This window comes from Heteronotia binoei, chromosome 18 (genome assembly GCF_032191835.1).
Source record: "Heteronotia binoei isolate CCM8104 ecotype False Entrance Well chromosome 18, APGP_CSIRO_Hbin_v1, whole genome shotgun sequence".
NCBI classification, from domain to species: domain Eukaryota; kingdom Metazoa; phylum Chordata; class Lepidosauria; order Squamata; family Gekkonidae; genus Heteronotia; species Heteronotia binoei.
The window spans coordinates 5,688,729-5,708,133 of NC_083240.1; the positions used below are offsets into that span (position 1 = coordinate 5,688,729).

Here is a 19,405-nt window from a genome sequence, read left to right on the forward strand (position 1 = left end):
GATGCCACATGCAGCAATTTCACATATATCATGCGGCTCTCGAAACCCTCACCACCCCATGGGCCGGCTTGGAGGAGGCATTTCTCTTTTTAAATCCCTTCTCTGATCCAAGCAGCCCGGTGGCTTGGAGAATGCATTTAAAATTAAAGTTGCTTCCTTCCCACCTCTCCCTACCTCCCTCTCCCTCTAAAATTAAATGTGTTCTCCAAGTCTCACCCCATTGCTGTGCTGGCTGGCATAGCCAGCATCTTGGGAGCTGATGGGTGAGAGCAAGTCCAGCCTCATTAATGTCTTGTGGTTCTCAAACATCTGACATTTGTTCTTTGTGGCTTTTACATTAAGCAAGTTTGACCACCCCTGGCTCAGAAATCTAGAGAAAGCATATGGCATACAAAGGTGACAGTCTCACTTTTGCCCTAGTTTGCACCAACCCTTGATCTCAAGTACCCTCCTCTCTCTTTCCATCCCCAGACCTTGCCTGACAAACACAAATTGGGGGAGGGGGGAGGCTTGGGGGGTTTCATTTTGTAACACAGCATCATCCAAAATACACACAAGCAAATATTTCTGCTTTACATCATCTATTCCGGGGTGTTGCCTCAGCACAGTGTACTTATGAAGCCAGGCTTTCACAAGAAACCAAAGTTGGATTCCAGATGCTTTCAGATTTACTGAGGGCAGGCATGCTGCCTTTTAAAATTACAATCTGACTCTCTAGCCTAGAAATACTGTAACGCGACTAAGATGATATGAGAAGCAGGCAACGCTGGCTCAGCACCCACAAAGCCAGAGGGGTGGGCCATGTACTCTAGCGAGGGAACAGAAACCGGAAAATGCATCCCCCCTAGATCACACTAACATAGACAGCTAGATAGTTTTACACTTAAAGCAGCAGTACCGGGTATCTGAACGATATCAATTTTGCCGTCAGTGTCACAAATCTCAGAATATTTGTAATAACAGGAAATGAGAGGAATCCTTAAATATCTGATAGGCATCGTCATTTTTAAAACGCTTTCCGTGCACTAAAGACTGTATGAGAAATATAAATTTAGAACAGTCCCTGCCGACTGGTACAATAAGACAGAGACAAAGGGAATAAAGAAAAGGATGGAATGGGGTGAGTCTTAAATACCGCTAAGCCAGAGATAATGGACTGCATAATAATTAATAAACAAAATAAGGCCAGCAGGGACAAACACTACCCGAGCCCAAAGAACCCCACCCTAGAAAATTCACCATGATCATGAACATACAGAAATAACGGAGTGAAAATTCAAGCAAGTGCAGCCGTTAATAGATGGTTCCATGACCCCCTGTGACTTTTAAGTATTTGCACTGAGCTACCAAATTCCAAACTGGTCATTTTCAGCCTTCTGCCCCATTCACTGACTAAGCTTCTGGAGGCGTATAAGATCATTCCAATATGGCTGCCCCCGGTAATTGTGCGGAGCTGGATACAGAGAGAAGGGGGAAAACACACACAGAATGGCAACTGAAGCGAGTCCTCAAAGCAGGGGCAGAAGCAAAACAAAGAGCTTCCCATAGACTCCAAACCAGCTACTGCAGTGGAAGGGAGGGGAGGGTTATGACAGTGAAGAATGTAGCAGAATTCAGCATGCAACCCCACCCTGCTTAAAAAATAAGAAGAGATGAAGCCTAGGCCACATCAGAACTTCAGAAAGGCAGAGCGGGTGGTTGGTAGCTTATAATTTGAAGGAAATAATCTACTTCTAAAACAAAGATCAGGGTATGGTACACACAAAAAGTGTCCTATGAGACCACACTTGTGAAAATGGAAGAAAGGACTGTAAGATATAAGCTACAGGAGCATTTAAAAGCACTGTGAAGTTTCGAATAGATTTTGGAATAGATTTTGGCCACTGAAATTCCCTATCATGCATGTTATGTCTCAAACAGGATTTCTCTTGAGCAAAACATTAAGTAATGTCTTGCTGGAAGGGGGAGGGGAGAGAGAGAGAGTAAAGGAAGACTCAAATCTGGCTGAATTGAAAGGCATTTTATATCAGAATGTCATGCAGTTACAAGAATGGGCCCCTGGAAATATGAAATTAAGAACAAGATGGCAGAAGAAAAGAAAAGAAAATGTTGGCAATCTTGCATTGGAATTCAGTGATGGGGGAGAAGAAAAAGCGGAAGGAGAACTCAGGTTATCAGAGGGGGGTGTGCTCCTGCATTATTATGAGGAAAGACTGCAGGAAAAGTATCACAAAACAAATATGCACATATTTAAGAGGACAAGAGAGACTAGTACGCAGAGATGACGTATACTCACAAATATATACATATTTTAAGACTGAACAAATTACAGTTGTCTGGCCATCTTAGAATGTACAGCTAGAATCTCCTAGACTCATATCCTGATATTCACGTGTGTGTTTTGCAGTATTTAGAACTAAAGACTCCATGAATGTGTGTGTAAGACATCTTTCATACACATGATTACATAAATATTCATATAGAAACACGAACTGTGTGACACAGTCACACACACACACCCTTCTACCAATTACATATCAGAGACTCCCATGTCGCCATCATTCTCAGATTCAGCAAATCCTTCTGGGCCCAAGTATTTTGGATGTTAAGGCCCACCCCAGCGTGCACTTTCTTGAGATTACACCCAAGTGAACATAGTAGGTTATACTCCTGAATAAGCAATACACAGGTGGGGGAACAGTGTGTGTGTCTGTTTTAATTTTTCATGATGTTTACAGAGAAGTTTAAAAACACCCTTCCATTTCACATCTGACTCGCTCTTTGCAACATTCACCAGATGCACCTGCTTTACTGAAGCTTTTCCCAATTCACCCTCCTTCCCTACCTTATGTGTCCTCTCTTTTAGAATGTCAGCCTCTGAGCGGACTCTGTTTTGTTTTTAATTTCTGTACTGTTGCTAAATAACAATTACAATAGTGATAGACTTGTTCATTTAATTGGAATCTCACCACAAAACTAACAACACATTTATTTTATACCCCACCATTATCATATTTATACTAGTCTTTGTTATTTGATATAGGCCTTAATTATAGAACCCTGGAAACTGTCTCAGTAGGCAAGATGTCAGAGAAGCAAAGATACAAGCTCCCTTTGAAAGCTCTCCCATCCCCAACTGCAACTACCAAGACATAACTGCCAGGAGTTACACCTGGAGTAAACCCTTAATGAGTTATATTTACTGTGTTTTTTATTTGATTTCTGTGAGCCACTTCAAGACTGCATTTTTTGGAAGAGAAAGTTTCAATGTTTTAAATAAAGAACTTTTAAATATTCCGCTATACTAATAGATGTATTTAATTTATATCCTGGCATATTAGCACTATTAAGAGATTAATTTAGCTAACGATCTCTTAATATATATTAAATTACATCACATCACACTAACTCTAATAACACTAACATGATTGTGTCCTTTGGAGAGAGGAAGGCCTGATATATGACATAACTAAAAACATATCCTTGGCATGCTGAAATACAAAATGGCATTAATTAATTAAACACCGACAGATGCATAACATTTCTCACCAGCCAGAACAACAGATGAATATCTTGCGTGTACTTCGGATGCCATTAGCAACTCTATTTTTAACAATAAAGAACTAACGTGTATTCCAGAACCTGATGTATCCCAAACCAAAAAAAAACAAACCCAAAACATAAAGTATACCCCCAACTCCAGTAACAATAATCATTCTAATACTATAAACGTAAGTATTAGTCTCTCTTCCCTCTCTCCTTCCATTAGCAACCAAACACCCAAATCCAAGGTGGAAGGAGACGTCAATCAGACCCAGATTTTTCACTGCTTAAACAAGACTGCTGCATCATTCACGCACCTTCTGAGACTGAGCCTTTTATTAAAGACTAGCAGTAAAGCCCGTGGTAGGAAGAAATACAGTGGGCCCTAGGGGAAAAAAATTTCGGGAGGGGGATAATTAATGTGTAGATGGCAGGAAGGAAGGCAGGCAAAATGAAAGAGAGACAGAGAAAGGATGGTAGGGAAAAGATGGGGAGAAAAGAGTGAAAGGCCCTTTTCTCCGTTCAGCTTTGCTCCAGATCTACTGAGCACTACACCCCTGGGGTTATTGGGGGGGGGGGGGAGATGAATGAACCAAGGAAGAGAATAGCAGGATGGAACAGCGGGGGGGGATCAATGAGCAGCCCCGCCCCCGCCCACTCCCTCCCCTCCCCCATATCACGTGACCACCCCTCCCTTTGGCTCCCGCCTCCCTTTTCTTTACCTCCCCGCGCCGGTCAAGGGAGGAGCGACACGGCCGTTATCAGCAGCTCCGCAGGAGAAATAAAGAGCTGAGGAAGGCCTCGGGGGCGAAGCCGCCCAGCCCCATCCCGGACTGCCCGAGCGGCGTCCGCAGCCGAAGGAGCCCAAAGGGCGGCAATGCGCCTGTCACGACCGCCGCCTCGACACTGACCCGATGACTGGATGGAACCGCTCCCCCCGCCCCCCTTCACAGAACGCTCCGCCTCCTCCCTCGTTCCCGCCAATCAGAACGGAAGAGAGTATCGCTCGCCTTCCAAGCCTTCCCATCGGCTTTCCAGCGGATAGGCCGGCGCGTCATGTCCATCCTGAAACCGAGGGGAGGGGGAGAAGGTGAAAGAGCCTAACCAATCACTGCACGCCTTTCGGCCAATCCAATGAAGGGAAAATGCCGTGAAGGTGGGACGGCTGTCAGGATGGCAGCCAATTGGCGCTCGAAAAAGGATTTTTTTTTTATTTTTTTGGCCTCACCCTTGGCTTCGTCCGAAGGATGCTCCTTAGGGCTGCTACCCGGCTGCGTAAGAATATGTCGGTGCTCCTCCTTGCGGTGAGGCGAAAAACAAGAGCGAAGGATCCTTCCGCAGGGCTCGATAAAAGGGGGGTTCTGGGGTTCTTCCCGCCTCCGCGTTTACCTCAGGAGGAGAGAGAGGGTGCGAAGGCGCGAATTCCAATTTAATCCAATTTATCACGGTCAATTGACCAGCAATAACAATATGCAAAATCTCATAGTCACAGACTAATTTCATGTACTGTATACAAAATCAATATACAATATACACAATCTCATAATCACAGCCGACCATAATTTCTGACTGCATAAAAGCATTCTCGAATTCCACCAATGTTAAACCTTAACAATGGCATAATTAAACCATCTCTACTTTGTTAAAAACTTCTGCTTATTTATGGCTAAAGAACAATATTTTGCGTGAATTGGTCGAAGAGTCACTGAGAGGATGCGAAGGAGGGGAGTGTTTACCTCAGGAGGAGAGTGAGGGCGCGAAAGCGTGAATTCCAATTTAATCCAATTTATCACGGTCAATTGACCAGCAATAACAATATGCGAAATCTCATAGTCACAGATTAATTTCATGTACTGTATACAAAATCAATATACAAAATCTCATAGTCGCAGTCGACCATAATTTCTGACTGCATAAAAGCATTCTCGAATTCCACCAATGTTAAACCTTAACAATGGCATAATTAAACCATCTCAACTTTGTTAAAAACTTCTGCTTATTTATGGCTAAAAACCAATATTTTGCGTGAATTGGTCGAAGAGCCACTGAGAGGATGCGAAGGAGGGGAGTGTTTACCTCAGGAGGAGATTGAGGGCGCAAAGGCGCGAATTCCAATTTAATCCAATTTATCATGGTCAATTGACCAGAAATAACAATATGCAAAATCTCATAGTCACAGACTAATTTCATGTACTGTATACAAAATCAATATACAATATACAAAATCTCATAGTCGCAGTGGACCATAATTTCTGACTGCATAAAAGCATTCTGATATTCCACCAGTGTTAAACCTTAACAATGGCATAATTAAACCATCTCTACTTTGTTAAAAACTTCTGCTTATTTATGGCTAAAAAACAATATTTTGCGTGAATTGGTCGAAGAGCCACTGAGAGGATGCGAAGGAGGGGAAAGCACCAGTGCTTCATGCGCGTTCAAATGAAATTAGGCGGGCAACAACATCTCTTGGGGTTGCCAACCTCCAGGTAGCACCATATCCTCTGGAGAAAATGGTTGCTTTGGAGGCTGGGCTCTGTGGCCTTGTACTTCCCTGAGGTAAAATCTCCTCCCCAAGATCCACTCCTGAATCTCCAGGAAATTCCCAACCTGGAGTTGGTAACCCTGCTAACCCATGCTTGAGAGGAGATGGAGCATAACACTCTAAATTTATCACACTTTACAATCAAGTAAACTTACAACAGCCTTTCGTCATCGTTCTCCAGTTCTGACACGTTTATTGCCTTTGCTGCCCCCCCTCCCCCGCATTGAACCCATGCAGATAATAACCAGAGATCAAACTTGCCATTCTTTTAAACTATTTGAAAACATTTTCACTATTTTGCATGCTCACTCACTGCTTATATGTAGCGCCAGGGTTTCTTTTGTAGAAAAAGACCCCCTTGACATCACCATTGTTCACAAAGGGGCTTTTTGTAGAAAAAGACCAGCAGTAATTCATTTGCATATTAGGTCACACCCCTGAAACCAAGCCAGCGTTCCTCCTCACAAAACTGCCCTGTGTAGTGCTGTTCGCTGTTCCATTTCATTGTCCGACAAAGTGTGCATACACACAAAAGCTTACACACAGAATAAAACTTTGTTGGTCTTAAACGTACCAAATTTGTTCTGTCACTTCAGACCAACACGGCTACCCACCTGGCGTTATGTCAGTTACACATCTGAACACTTCTATTTTCAATTAATATTTTCCCTGCCGGCATTCTTATTCCCTCCGTCCCACAAAAACTGGCCTTTGGGGTTCGCTTGAAAATTCAGATCAAAGCCCAAACTGGTTTTAAAACAAAATGCAACACCAACCGAGATTGAACAGCTTAAGATTCCAAGATCATAGAATCATAGAGTTGGAAGGGACCTCCAGGGTCATCTAGTCCAACCGCCTGCACAATGCACAATACAGTCACAACATCACACATTACTGACTTTATTTATTTCCTTACAATCCACTTTTCTCCCCAAGGGGCTTGCAATTACATTCTGTCCACAACAGCCCCATGAGGTAGGTTAGGCAGAGAGTGTGAGACCTGGACAATACCAAAAGTCTGAGTGACACCTTTAAGACCAACAAAATTTAATTTGGGGTATAAGCTTCCCCGTGCATGCACACGTCTTCCAATCCAAGGTCATCCACCAAGCTGGCATGGCAGAATAGGCATCTGAACCTGCGTCTCCTGGAGTCCAGCAAGGCACTCCAACCACTGCAGCACGCTATCTGCCCAGCATGGCACTTAACAGACAGATGAGTGGCCACATTCAGCTGCAGCAACAAAATTAAACAGTCTTGCGGCTGTAAAAAGACATCACACAATTTGTTCCAGCACCAGCAGTAACCAATACATTTGGACTATAGAAGTCTGGAACCTCCAGAAAGAATGGAAGCATTGCATATAAGTATTCACGTGGCACATTTGAGAGGTACAACATTTATGTAATAGGACCCTACTTACAATCAGGGCTCCCCCCCCCCTTTTTTTTTTTTGCAGGAACACACTGGCTGGCTTGGTGTCAGGTGTGACCTAACTTTTCTGAGGGTTCCACCTCTTTCTCCTCACCTACCTTGTCCATTGCATAGTAGGTGCAGCTGCATAACAATCCCCGGATTAGGAGAGTGGGCAGCCAGCTAGCCACCAGTAGCTTTGTCACATTCCCCAGCAGCCCTCATTAACCCCTGGAGAAGCTCACACCACCCTTTCTCCACTTCTTATGTTATTTTGGGTGGCAGGTGGCTTGCTGGCCTTTTGATTGCGGGGGGGGGGGGGGTGGTGGCCCAGGAGAACCCCAGGTGAGCAAGCCCTGCTTGGGTTGGCTGGCTCTCTAGCCAGCCCAAGTAGGCCTCGCTCGCCTGGGGCTCTCCTTTCTTGCATCAGGTTGCTTTTGGCTGGTGGGAGGCAGCATATGTTAATGAGTTATGCTAATGAGCCCCACCACCTATTTTTCTACAAAACGACCCCTGCCTAATATGCAAATGAGTTCCAGCTGGGATTTTTCTACAAAAAAACCCAGTGTGAAACAATGGTTATGTCAGGGGATGTGGCCTAATATGCAAATGTATCCCTGTTGTGCTTTTTCTACAAAGAAAGCCCTTGAACTGGTACTCAGTTACAAAACGGTGAGGTTATGGCTTGAGAGCACCTGCCCGCCCTCTGGCTGCTGAAAAAATGCACCTGCTTGAAATGACCCTAACTTTCTTTAAACACTTTGACAAGCTTACAGGCTTTGGGTTAATTCCAGAGACTCTGGCTTGGGGAGCTTTCCTCTGGAGACTCTTTTCAGCCATGCAAATAGACCACGTGTCAGAGGAATCTTTACCATTATTAGAACAGGGCCTGTCAAGTCTATAAAAAACAGAGGTTTTTGTTTAAACCAGAAGTGCCTGTTTAAATCCAAACTTGCAGTGACACAAATAAAAAGGCAAGTCTTTAAAAATAACATTTTAGGAAGGACAGACAGTGCTCCAGTTTCAGGCAGTACGCACGCTAGGTTGGATCCAGACCAAATAGGCAATTTCCACTGTTTCCCTTCTCACCGCATGTTGTTTCCAAAGATTCCCTATCCCTCATGGAGATCAGGGGGCTGCAGGTAGAAAAGTTCTATTCTGCTGTTAGAAAATGGACCCAACTCACTATACTGGCCACAGTCCTGATTTTAAGAGTTGTTGTGATTACAGAAAAAGTAGAAAAATAAAAAGGACTGTATAGAAAAAGAGAGGGGGGGGGAAAGATACATGAAACAAGGCAGTGGCAAGCCAGCTTGAGCACTTAGCAAAATAAATGTATGAAGCTAGCTGGAGTTCTGGGGCAGACTGTTGCCGCAAATCAATAAGCGGCATAAAATAGAAATTGAGACATCATAAATATTTAAAGGTACTCAGCCGTAGCTTTAGATTATACAGCAAAGTTGCTGAACAAAACCTGCTTTAGTATTCATGTGAAAACAAAGAGTTATAAGCACAGCTGAGAGAACAAGCAGCCTTGCTGGATCTACAGGTCTTGGGGATGCTCTGGTGGGAATCATCCCCCCCCCCCCCCCAATCTGCCAGGAAGGGCCAGTGTGAACAGTGCACTGGGTGTAAGAATTTTCACTTTGGACAAGGTGTCTATTAGCTAAGTAGATACATTTATTATATTAACAGCCTTCTCATGTCCTTGAAGGACTGCATGATTGCATTTTGGACTAATGACAGACTGCTATTAATTGTTGTAAACTTGATGCAGAATTAATTTTAATCACCATTTTATTTACGAATTGTTTCACGGTGTTATACGTTACCTTGAAAATTGTCTTTTTGGACTGGCGATATTATTTAAGTAAATAAATAGTAGCACGCATTGCTTTGATTTCTAGCCAGGTATCAATACTTATGAAAAATACGAGGTAAAGCATTCATTAAAATATAATACAATAGATACTTAAATTAGGTGGAAATTGCTGCATACTTGCTCAAGCTATGCAATTCAATTTTACTTAACTCATTTATTAATATATTTAATAACCTGAATTTCCCTTGTGGTTCAAAATGTCTTGCAATTCCAAAAATTAAAAACACAGGGAATGTGGTAAAACCTTACTCTACCTGGTCATTGCACCTCAAAAAAAATATTATAGCATTGGAAATAGTACAGAAAAAGGCGACTAGAATGATTAAAGGGTTGGGACACTTTCCTTATGAAGAAAGGTTAAAATGTTTGGGGCTCTTTAGCTTGGAGAAACGTTGATAAGAGGTTTGCAAGATTATGCATGGGATGGAGAAGGTAGTGAAAGAAGTACTTTTCTCCCTTTCTCACAATGCAAGAACTCGTGGGCATTCAATTAAATTGCTGAGCAGTTGGGTTAGAACTGATTGCTATGTGGAATTCACTGCCACAGGAGGTGGCGGCTACAAGCATAGAGAGTTTCAAGAGGGTAATGGATAAGCATATGGAGCAGAGGTCCATCAGTGGCAATTAGCCACAGCTTATCGTTGGAACTCTCTGTCTGGGGCAGTGATCCTCTGTATTCTTGTGCATGGGGGGGCATAGTGGAAGGGTTTTTTTGCCACTGTGTGACACAGTGCGTTGGACTGGATGGGTAATTGGACTGATCCAACGTGGCTTCTCATGTTCTTATGTACCTTTGGGGGGGGGCTCCCAACCGCTGAGGGTAGAATTGGTGGAAACCAGTCCAGCCTCGCATATGAGTACCAGTTTTCTTTTAAACAAATAAAGCACTGAAACTACTTCAATGTAGTTTACAATGATGCCTCTCCGTCACATATTTTTCTCCTAATGTCTAACCACTTTCTACCCCTACCCCCAATTTCAATCTCTGCTAGCAGCAAGTAATTTTCACAGGCACAGAGTTATTAAGAAAAGGGTCAGTGGAGCCCTTTTCACAGCCACTCATGAAACTTAAGTCTGGTGGTGGCCTTTTAGTTCTTAGAATGGCAAGACAGACTATTCCATTAATTACTTCAGAAATACACTTCAGTGCTGGCTTGAAGAGTGTTTCACCTCCTGTGAATTTCCAACTAGTTTTATTATTAGTTTCTCTAGCAAAGAAAGGAGAGCTCTACCATCTGTAATGAGGTATGTGTAAAGTGCTTTATGTTTCTAATTTACCCTCCCAGCAAAACCTGTGAACTCATTGCTAATTTATGCATCAGGATGCATTTCCTTACAAAGTAGACTTGTTTCAGCCACGTACCTTATGATATAAACAGATAATAGAAATAAATAGAATAGATATAAATAGAAGACATTGGAGGTGAGGCACTTTCAAGCTCCAGTACTTTGGCCACCAAATGAGAAGGGAGCACTGACTGGAGAAGATCCTGATGCTGGGAAAGACAGAAAGCAAAAGAAGACGGCAAAAGATGCGATGGCTGGACAGTTACTGATGTAACTAACATGAATTTGAGCAGACTTCGGAGGATGGTGGAAGACAGGAAGGCCTGGCGTGACTTGGTCCATGGGGTCACAGAGTCGGACTCGACTGTGTGACTGAACAGCAACTTTCAAGCTGCCTAATTTGAGTAAAATCAAAGAAAAGTATCACTAAATGTTATATTTTGTGTGCCCAGACAAATTTCAACTCCAAATAGTTAAAGTTCCATGTCATTTATAAGGGGAGATGAAAATGTAATTGATCTATTTAGAAAATTAAACAGCTTTATATGCCCAAATAACAGTTACAAACCATTTATGAGAAAGGTAAACCTTTAATTGGCTCTTGCTTTGTGAGACATAATTCAGATTCTCATACTGATGCAGAAATTAAGATCACATTTTCCCTAAGATTATTTTGCAATATCTTTTTCAAATCATGCAAGGAGTCAAATATTGCAATATTATAATCCGCTTTATGGCCTGAGTAAAAATCGGGTACTAAATTTAGTCAAATATATTCACCTAAAATCTACATGTATAACAGCAGTTGTGTTCAATTTATTTTTTTCCTATATTGGAAAAAAAATGTATTACTGATGTTTTATATTACTGAAGTCAGAAGTGTCTTTTACTGTCTCCTCCTTCTGAAGAATAAACTGAAATGTTTTCCTCTGAGCAGGGATCAAATAGAATTTAATACTGATTACATACAATTCTGATTTTTAGCACCTATAGGGTACTTTTTATTGTTTACTGCTTTGGAAGGACAGAAGAACATCCTTTAGCAGAATCCTGAATAGTCTTTTATTCTACAATTAGACATGACAGGACACTCCTCTTTTTAAAAAAGAAAACCATGCCTATATCATTCAGTGGATAAATTTTGTGGGGAAACTGGCTTGCCACATACAGTGATGGTGCCGCACTTGTGGAATAATCATTCCCATATCTGCCAACCCTTTGTTGTTGGATTCCCGGCAAAAAACGTTTTAATTTCTCTCTGCTCTTGGTTAAGATCATCCTGGCTAACAGGATGCCGTTCCTCGATTCTGGTTGATTTATCTCTGCTGTTAATGCATAACATCTTGTATTTTTTGCCATTCTTTAAAGCTATTCGCTAGCTTTTTTATTTAGTCTAATTCAGGGGTGTCAAACATGCAGTTCGGGGGCCAAATCAGGCCCTCGGAGGGCTATCAGGCCCCTGAGCAATTGGCTGTCATCTGCTTCCTTCTCCCTCTCTCTTGCTTCCTTCTGCATCACAGCTTGCTTTGCAAGGCTTGCTCAGTTGCACAGAAGCTACAGAGCAAAGTTTCTATTTTCTCCATTGGCTGAGGTTCCTCCCTTGGGGAGGAAGGGTGGAGGGAGAGCTTGCTTTGCCAGGCTCTCTCAATCTGACAGCAGAGCTACTGAGCCAAGCCTCTCTTCCTTCTGTTGGCTGAGGCTCCTGCTCCTTCTGGTCCCCTGGGGAAGGAAGGAAAGAGCCAGAGCTTCCTTTGCCCAGTTCCCTGGATCCCATGGGAGATACAAAGCAAGCACCATCAAGACCAATGAGTGCTAATATTGTAAGTATGTGTTATTTTAAGTTTTTAAAAAATGTGTTTATCTGTGTCCTTTATAAAGTTTATATCTCTGCTACCTAATCTTAAATAGGTACACACATGGCCCAGCCCGACATGGCCCAGCCCAACAAGGTCTCGTTTATGTCAGATCCGGGCCTCATAACAAATGAGTCCGACACCCCTCGTCTAATTCATCTTCCATGATTGTTTGCTTTTCTTGTTCTGCTTGATTCACCATATTTTGATTGTGCCCTTCCTCTGAGGAGTTGAGAGAGCCATTACGTGGCTCTTCCTTCTTCCACTTCACCCTCCAAACAATCCTGTGCAGCTGTGTAGGGCTTTGAGCAGTGCTTTTTACCACACTGGCTCTCCAAAGTGGAACCAAACTGTAACAACTGAATGCAACTCTCTGAAACAAATACAATAACGATCAGTGATTTCAATTACATAACTCGAAGTGGATTTGCGGTGGTAGAAAGGGGTATGCATTTTGGGAAACGGGGTTGGCCTAGATGAACGTTTGGTATTTTCAAACTCTAACCAGATATCCCATCCCACTGCGCACAAAGAAAAGACACACAAGATTGTTCTTGTGAATGTGTATCACCATTTATTGTAGTTCAAGAATCAGGAACTGAACATAGGACACTGTCAGCAGGGGGAAAAAAAGAAAAAAACATTTTTCCTGTCAGGCTTCATTTTAAAACACTGTGGTTTCAGATTCCTTTTTAAAAAGGAAATTCAAGTATCTTTAAGCAGGGGGCAGTTATACAAAAATGTTTTGTCTTTTTATATAGTTTCTTTTTTTAAAAAAAGCAAGTCTACATTTTTCTGCACCCTTTTTGCTTTGGTAAGGCCAAGCTATGGATACAAATTTGAACGCAACATAAAAATGGACCTCCCGCCCCTAACTGGTAGGCTCTGAGAATAAAATGAGCAGCCACGCAACCGGCCCTTCCATGGGAGACGAGCGCTGAAGAGATTCAGAATTGTCACCACTTAGCTTATTCGCTCCCTGGTTTTGAGAACCGTATATAGCTACACATATATATCTCTTGTGTTTTTTTATGTCAATGAAGTCCTGTCACTCCACACCAAAATTTGTCTTGGCAGCAGCTGTTGCAGTATTATTCCTTATTACAAGGCTTTTAAAAAAAAAACCCACACACATGCCAGAGCATCAAATCTCCCAAAGAAGACAAAAGGGACATGTACAAACTTTAAATCGATGTGCAAGGGGGAAAAAAAAAAGAGGAAGGGGATAGCAAATTTGCCATTTTGAATTCTTCTTCTTATGTATGGCCTACCAAATAAAAATAAACAAATACGTTTGATAGAAAAATATGATCCCCCCCCCCCAAGATTAACATGTCGCAGGCACAGTTATCTTTTCAAGATTATGTTCTCCTGGGGTCAGAGACGGATTTTTTTTTTTGTTTTAAACACGCTGGGAACATTTTCTTTGTGTTACTAAAGAAAAAGAAAAAAGGAAAGGATAGTGCAGGACGAGGTGATGGGAAGAAACGGGGCGGGGTGTGGAGAGAGCAGGATTACTTTAGCAGCAAAATGTTCAAGGTTTCAATCACAATCAAATTAACGGAGATCTGGCAACGTATTTAAAAACAATGCGCCGAGGGTGGCGGCCCTGATCCACTTGTCTTTTGCTAAAGAGAACTCAGCTGTGTAAAGCCCAATTATGAGATGGGAGGATTTTGCTTCGTAACAAGAGCAACTTCCTAACTTATCCCCCACAATGCTATTGTCCACTGTTTTTTAATCACTTAAATATATGTACAAGAATTAAGCTGCTTTTCCTTTTCCTTTCCTCCTTTGTCCACGTGTTTCTAAGTCGTTGGTGGCGGGCACCCCGTGAACTACAACCCAGATTCAGCATCCAAAGTATCGGCATATCCCGTATCCTGATCCCTCGTGTCCTGCTCTTGGCAGCTGATCTCTGCATCCGTCGCAAGGGCATCTTAATGGTCAGTATTCTGTTTGTCTCTCATCCAGGCTTGGATCTGCTCTTTCAGCTCTGGCACTAGGGGAGGGGGGGAGAAAAAGGAGAGGATGATTAAAGCCAATCACCACTTTTTGAAAAGCTTGTATTAAAAGAGGATGCTTCTAAGAGACAGCAAATGAAGTTCAGATTTCTCATGGACGGGGTCACTATCGCAAGCTGAGCGGGATGGCTGACAAGAGCAAAGCCAAGCCACAGAGTATTCGGTGTGGGCTGGGTTGAAAGCATTCTTAATGGATCCTGCAAAATGTGTCAGTACGTTTCCTCTTCAGAACTGACACCCTCATTCCATCTTCACAACAACATTTTAAGGTAGGCTAGGCTTAGAAAGGGGGGGGGGGAGAAACTGTCTCAAGGGCACTCTGACGTTCACTGTGAGGATCTGAACTCAGGTCTTCCCAGTCCTATCACTAACACGGACTGGCTTTCCATTGGCCTTCTAGCAGGAGATCCAAGGAAACAGTCCCCTTTCATTTCTCCATGGTTATAACACACTGTACATGCAATCCGAAGTTCTAATATTTGGCAACTAATAACACAATTACAGCATAAGCATTGTGTCTGTGCATAGTGAACTAGTTTTCTTATTTAGCTACTCATGTTGCCAGACATGTATGCTAAGTCTCTCTCTCTCTCTCGGCTTGGCTTCGCGAACGAAGATTTAAGAAGGGTGCAGTAGTCCACGTTTGCTGCAGGCTCGCTGGTGGCTAAGTAAAAAAAAGGTAAAAGGTAGTCCCCTGTGCAAGCACCAGTCATTTCTGACTCTGGAGTGAATATATGAAGCTGCCTTCTACTGAATCAGACCCTCGGTCCATCAAAGCCAGTTCTGCCTACTCAGACTGGCAGAGGCTCTCCAGGGTCTCAAGCTGAGGTTTTTCATGCTTATTTGCCTGGACCCTTTTTAGTTGGAGATGCCGGGGATTGAACCTGGGACCTTCTGCTTACCAAGCAGATTCTATACCAATGAGCCACTGTCCCTCCCCATCGCATCACGTTTTCATGGCAGACTTTTCACAGGGTGGTTTGCCATTGCCTTCCCCAGTCCTCTACACTTTCACCCCAGCAAGCTGAGTACTCCTTTTACCGACCTCAGAAGGATGGAAGACTGAGTCAACCTTTAGCCGGCTACCTAAACCCAGCTTCCACCGGGGACCGAACTCAGGTCATGAGCACAGAGCTCGGACTGCATTACTGCAGCTTTACCACGGGGCTTCTATATGCTAAGTACTCATCAGTTAAGGCTTAATCAGTTGTTTAAACAACAAGGGTGGAATTGTTTGTGCTCAGAATTTTGGTGTCAATGAAGATTCAACAGTCCATGGTGTTGCCAGCTGGGTTCTGAGGAATGCCCAGACCAGGATCTTGCATCTGTCTTACTGGGGGGGGGGGGGTGTTCCTCTGGCTGCAAGACGGAAAGGGGTTGTCATTCCTCCTTGTAGGTGATAGTGGGGGAAGTGCTCTCCATTGCAGCTGGATTGCAGAACTGAACAGATGAATCACCACCACCCTCCAGGTGAAATTACCCCACCAAGAGGGAACCCATAACAGATCTGCCTAGCTAAGCACCATACAAAAAGGGGCGGGGGGAGAGTTTTGAACAACCTGCACACAACAAAGGATTGTGAATCTCAAAAGTTTGCCATTTTAAAAGAGACTAGTGGTTTTAAATGAAAGCTGTTTGGCTCCCTTGATCCACTTAGTCCATGGTCAACACAGCACAAGCCCGCCCTCTCTACCTGGTTCCAGCATGTTTTCTGTAAGTGTCTGCCGATTGAAGGGATCTGTAGAGGAATTCAGAAGGTGTCGGAGGATGACCGATCTATCCATGATGGTCCCGGATGGTAACCTTACAGGGTCAGTCATCAGCGTGTCCATGAGTGGATCTAAAGAAACGAAAGCAAGTTTGTCAGAACTTTAAAAATTACAACTCTCAGCTATTACATTCTCTCAGAGAAGCAGAGCGGCTAGAATTAAAAAAAAAATGAAACTCCTGAACTATTAATTGTCACTGAGCCCATCAGGGAAGGGCGGGATACAAATGTAATAAAATAAAATAAAAATAAAACAAGCACAACTGTGGGCTTCGAAGGTACCCATAAAATTTATTATGATCTAAGCTATATATAAAAATATATATAAGAGCCCCATGGTGCAGAGTGGTAAAGCTGCAGTACTGCAGTCCTAAGCTCTGCTCATGACCTGAGTTCGATCCCAGCGGAAGTTGGGTTCAAGTAGCTGGCCTGGGGCTGACTCAGCCTTCCATCCTTCCGGGGTCGGTAAAACGAGTACGCAGCTTGCTGGGGGGAAAGCATAGAGGACTGGGGAAGGCAATGGCAAACCACCCCGTAAAAAGTCTGCCATGAAAACGTTGTGAAAGCAACGTCACCCCAGAGTCGGAAACGACTGGCGCTTACACAGGGACTACCTTCACTTTTAAGCTAAATATATATACTTCTGTGAAAGCTCATCATAGATGCATGCTTTTAGAAAAAGATGCCACGTCCCGACACAGAAATACTCGCCTCTGAACTCATCAGGAGCGTCACTGTAGTCGATTTCTGCTCGGGCGTTCTTGGCCACAATTTCCTCCACCTTTTCTGCCAGCAACTTGAATTTTTCTATTGCTATGGTTGATTTGATTCCAGCCTTCCTCATCTTTGAAATGACTTCTTCAAACAGCTCCTTGCTGTAGGACCTCTGCAAACCAAAGAGGACCGTCACTGCCACATGAGCTACCAAGTTACCTCACAAAGCCGTCAGCCCTTTCTGAAGCGCAAGCACCGCTGCTAGCAGGGAAAGAGCGCTGGAGAGCAAATGTTCTATCAGACCAGATCTGCTCCGTCTCCTGGCTGAGAGAGATCCCCTCGGTTTCCGTAGTTGAGGTCTGTTCATAACACAGCATGAGATCTTGCAGTATAAACGTTATTATCTACCCTGTGCCCCCACTATTTTTTAATGTATTCTTTTTTTTCTAATGGCAAACTAGAATTATGTTTATATGAGTGTTACATGTTCAAATTAAACCTCTGAGAAACCTTTACCCTCATTTCAACCCAGAGCTAACATTACAACAGACTTTCATTTATTGCATTTATTAGAGCCAGTTTGGTGTAGTGGTTAAGTGTGCGGACTCTTATCTGGGAGAACCGGGTTTGATTCCCCACTCCTCCACTTGCACCTGCTGGCATGGCCTTGGGTCAGCCGTAGCTCTCGCAGAGTTGTCCTTGGAAGGGCAGCTGCTGTGAGAGCCCTCTCAGCCCCACCCACCTCACAGGGTGTCTGTTGTGGGGGAGGAAGGGAAAGGAGATTGTGAGCCGCTCTGAGACTCTTCAGAGTGGAGGGTGGGATATAAATCCAATATCTTCATCTACCTCACAGGGTGTCTGTTGTGGGGGGGGGGGGAAGGTAAAGGAGATTGTGAGCCGCTCTGAGACTCTTTGGAGTGGAGGGCGGGATATAAATCCAATATCATCTTCTTCTTCACACCCAGGATACTTAATGAGTTTAGTACATGGACATCAGTCTACTTTCTATTACCCTTTGTTGTTGTTTCAGCCCAGTTATCACTAACTAACAAACGCCAAACCCCAACTTGTGATTCTTTTAATCTGCTAAAAAACATTCCCATGACTCTGCATGCTAACTCACTGCCCACTTCCTCTGTATTTAGGACTGCTCGCCATTCCATACTATTGTCTGACGAAGCGTGCTTAGAGCACGTGAAAGCTTCCATTCCGAATAAAACCTTGTTGGTCTTAAAGGTGGACCTTGACTCTTGCTTTGTTCAAATGTAGTACCGTCACGAGATGAATACTTCAACTGATTAAAAGTCTGTAAATTTGCTGACATGTTATACTTCTGAAATAAATACATAAACAACTTTTATGCTTCGGGCACGCAGACGCGTTCCCATTTGTGAGAAAGGAGGACTGAGCCTTCCCAGAGGACACCTGCTGTCCGTAAACACGTGCCTTAATAAGCATCATCTGGGAGGAGGCATTTCTTCCTATGCAGAAGGCAGGATCTCTCTTCCAAAATGGAAATACATTATAAACAGTTTAAGAACTGCTTATTCAAACAAAGTCTATGGCCCCTTTCAATCAGAAATACCTTATAAGATTAATCAATCAGCTAGTTAGACTAAAGTCCTAATTTAAGGCTCACCCTCTGCCTATATGCATGGCTTTTTTAAATAATAATAATAATAATAATAATAATAATAATAATAATAATAATAATAATAATAATAATAATAATAATAATAATAATAATAATAATAATAATAATAATAATAAACTTTTATTTATATCCCGCCCTTCCCGCCGGAGCAGGCTCAGGGCGGCTAACATGACATGGTATACCATGATTTATAAAACAATTTTAAAATAGGAGCAAGAACTCCTTTGCATATCAGGCCACACACCCCTGATGTAGCCAATCCTCCAAGAGCTTACAGGACTCTTCTTTACAGGGCTCACTGTAAGCTCCAGGAGGATTGGCTACATCAGGGTGTGTGTGGCCTAAGATGAAAAGGAGTTACTGCTTCAAAAAAAGCCCTGCCTATATGTATAGGCTGGTAACTTCTATTTCAATGTATCTGAAGAAGTGCATGCCAAAGCTTGTACCCTGAGTAAAACTTTGGACTTAAAAGGTACCACTGGACTCAAACTTTGTTCTGCTGCTTCAGCCCAACATAGCTCCCCCCTTAATCTATTCCACTTCAAGATACTACCTCTGTTCATCAGGAGTTAAAATCCCACCCAATGCAGGTTTAAGCAGCCACTAACCGATCTTCCACAAACAGGTGCCAACATCATTTGCACAGTACTAGTTATTCCCTCACACATGCAGCTGTCCAGTTATTATGAGGATTACTGGTGCTAAAAAGCCAGTGTGGTGCA

The 19,405-nt window shown here is 43.0% G+C and overlaps 1 protein-coding gene across 2 annotated transcripts in view; it reads right to left on the reverse strand.

Annotated features, from left to right (window-relative positions):
• Positions 1–13,074: 13,074 nt before the first annotated feature.
• UBE4B (ubiquitination factor E4B) overlaps positions 13,075–19,405 on the reverse strand; it is an 82,426-nt gene continuing 76,095 nt past the window's right edge. For both annotated transcript variants that reach the window (XM_060258761.1, XM_060258760.1), the window contains 3 exons: positions 17,027–17,201; positions 16,241–16,387; positions 13,075–14,525 (listed from right to left, as the gene is read on the reverse strand). In XM_060258761.1, the coding sequence (XP_060114744.1) occupies positions 14,464–14,525; positions 16,241–16,387; positions 17,027–17,201 (384 nt within the window). In that variant the 3' untranslated portion in view covers positions 13,075–14,463. The remainder of the gene's footprint in view (positions 14,526–16,240; positions 16,388–17,026; positions 17,202–19,405) is intronic.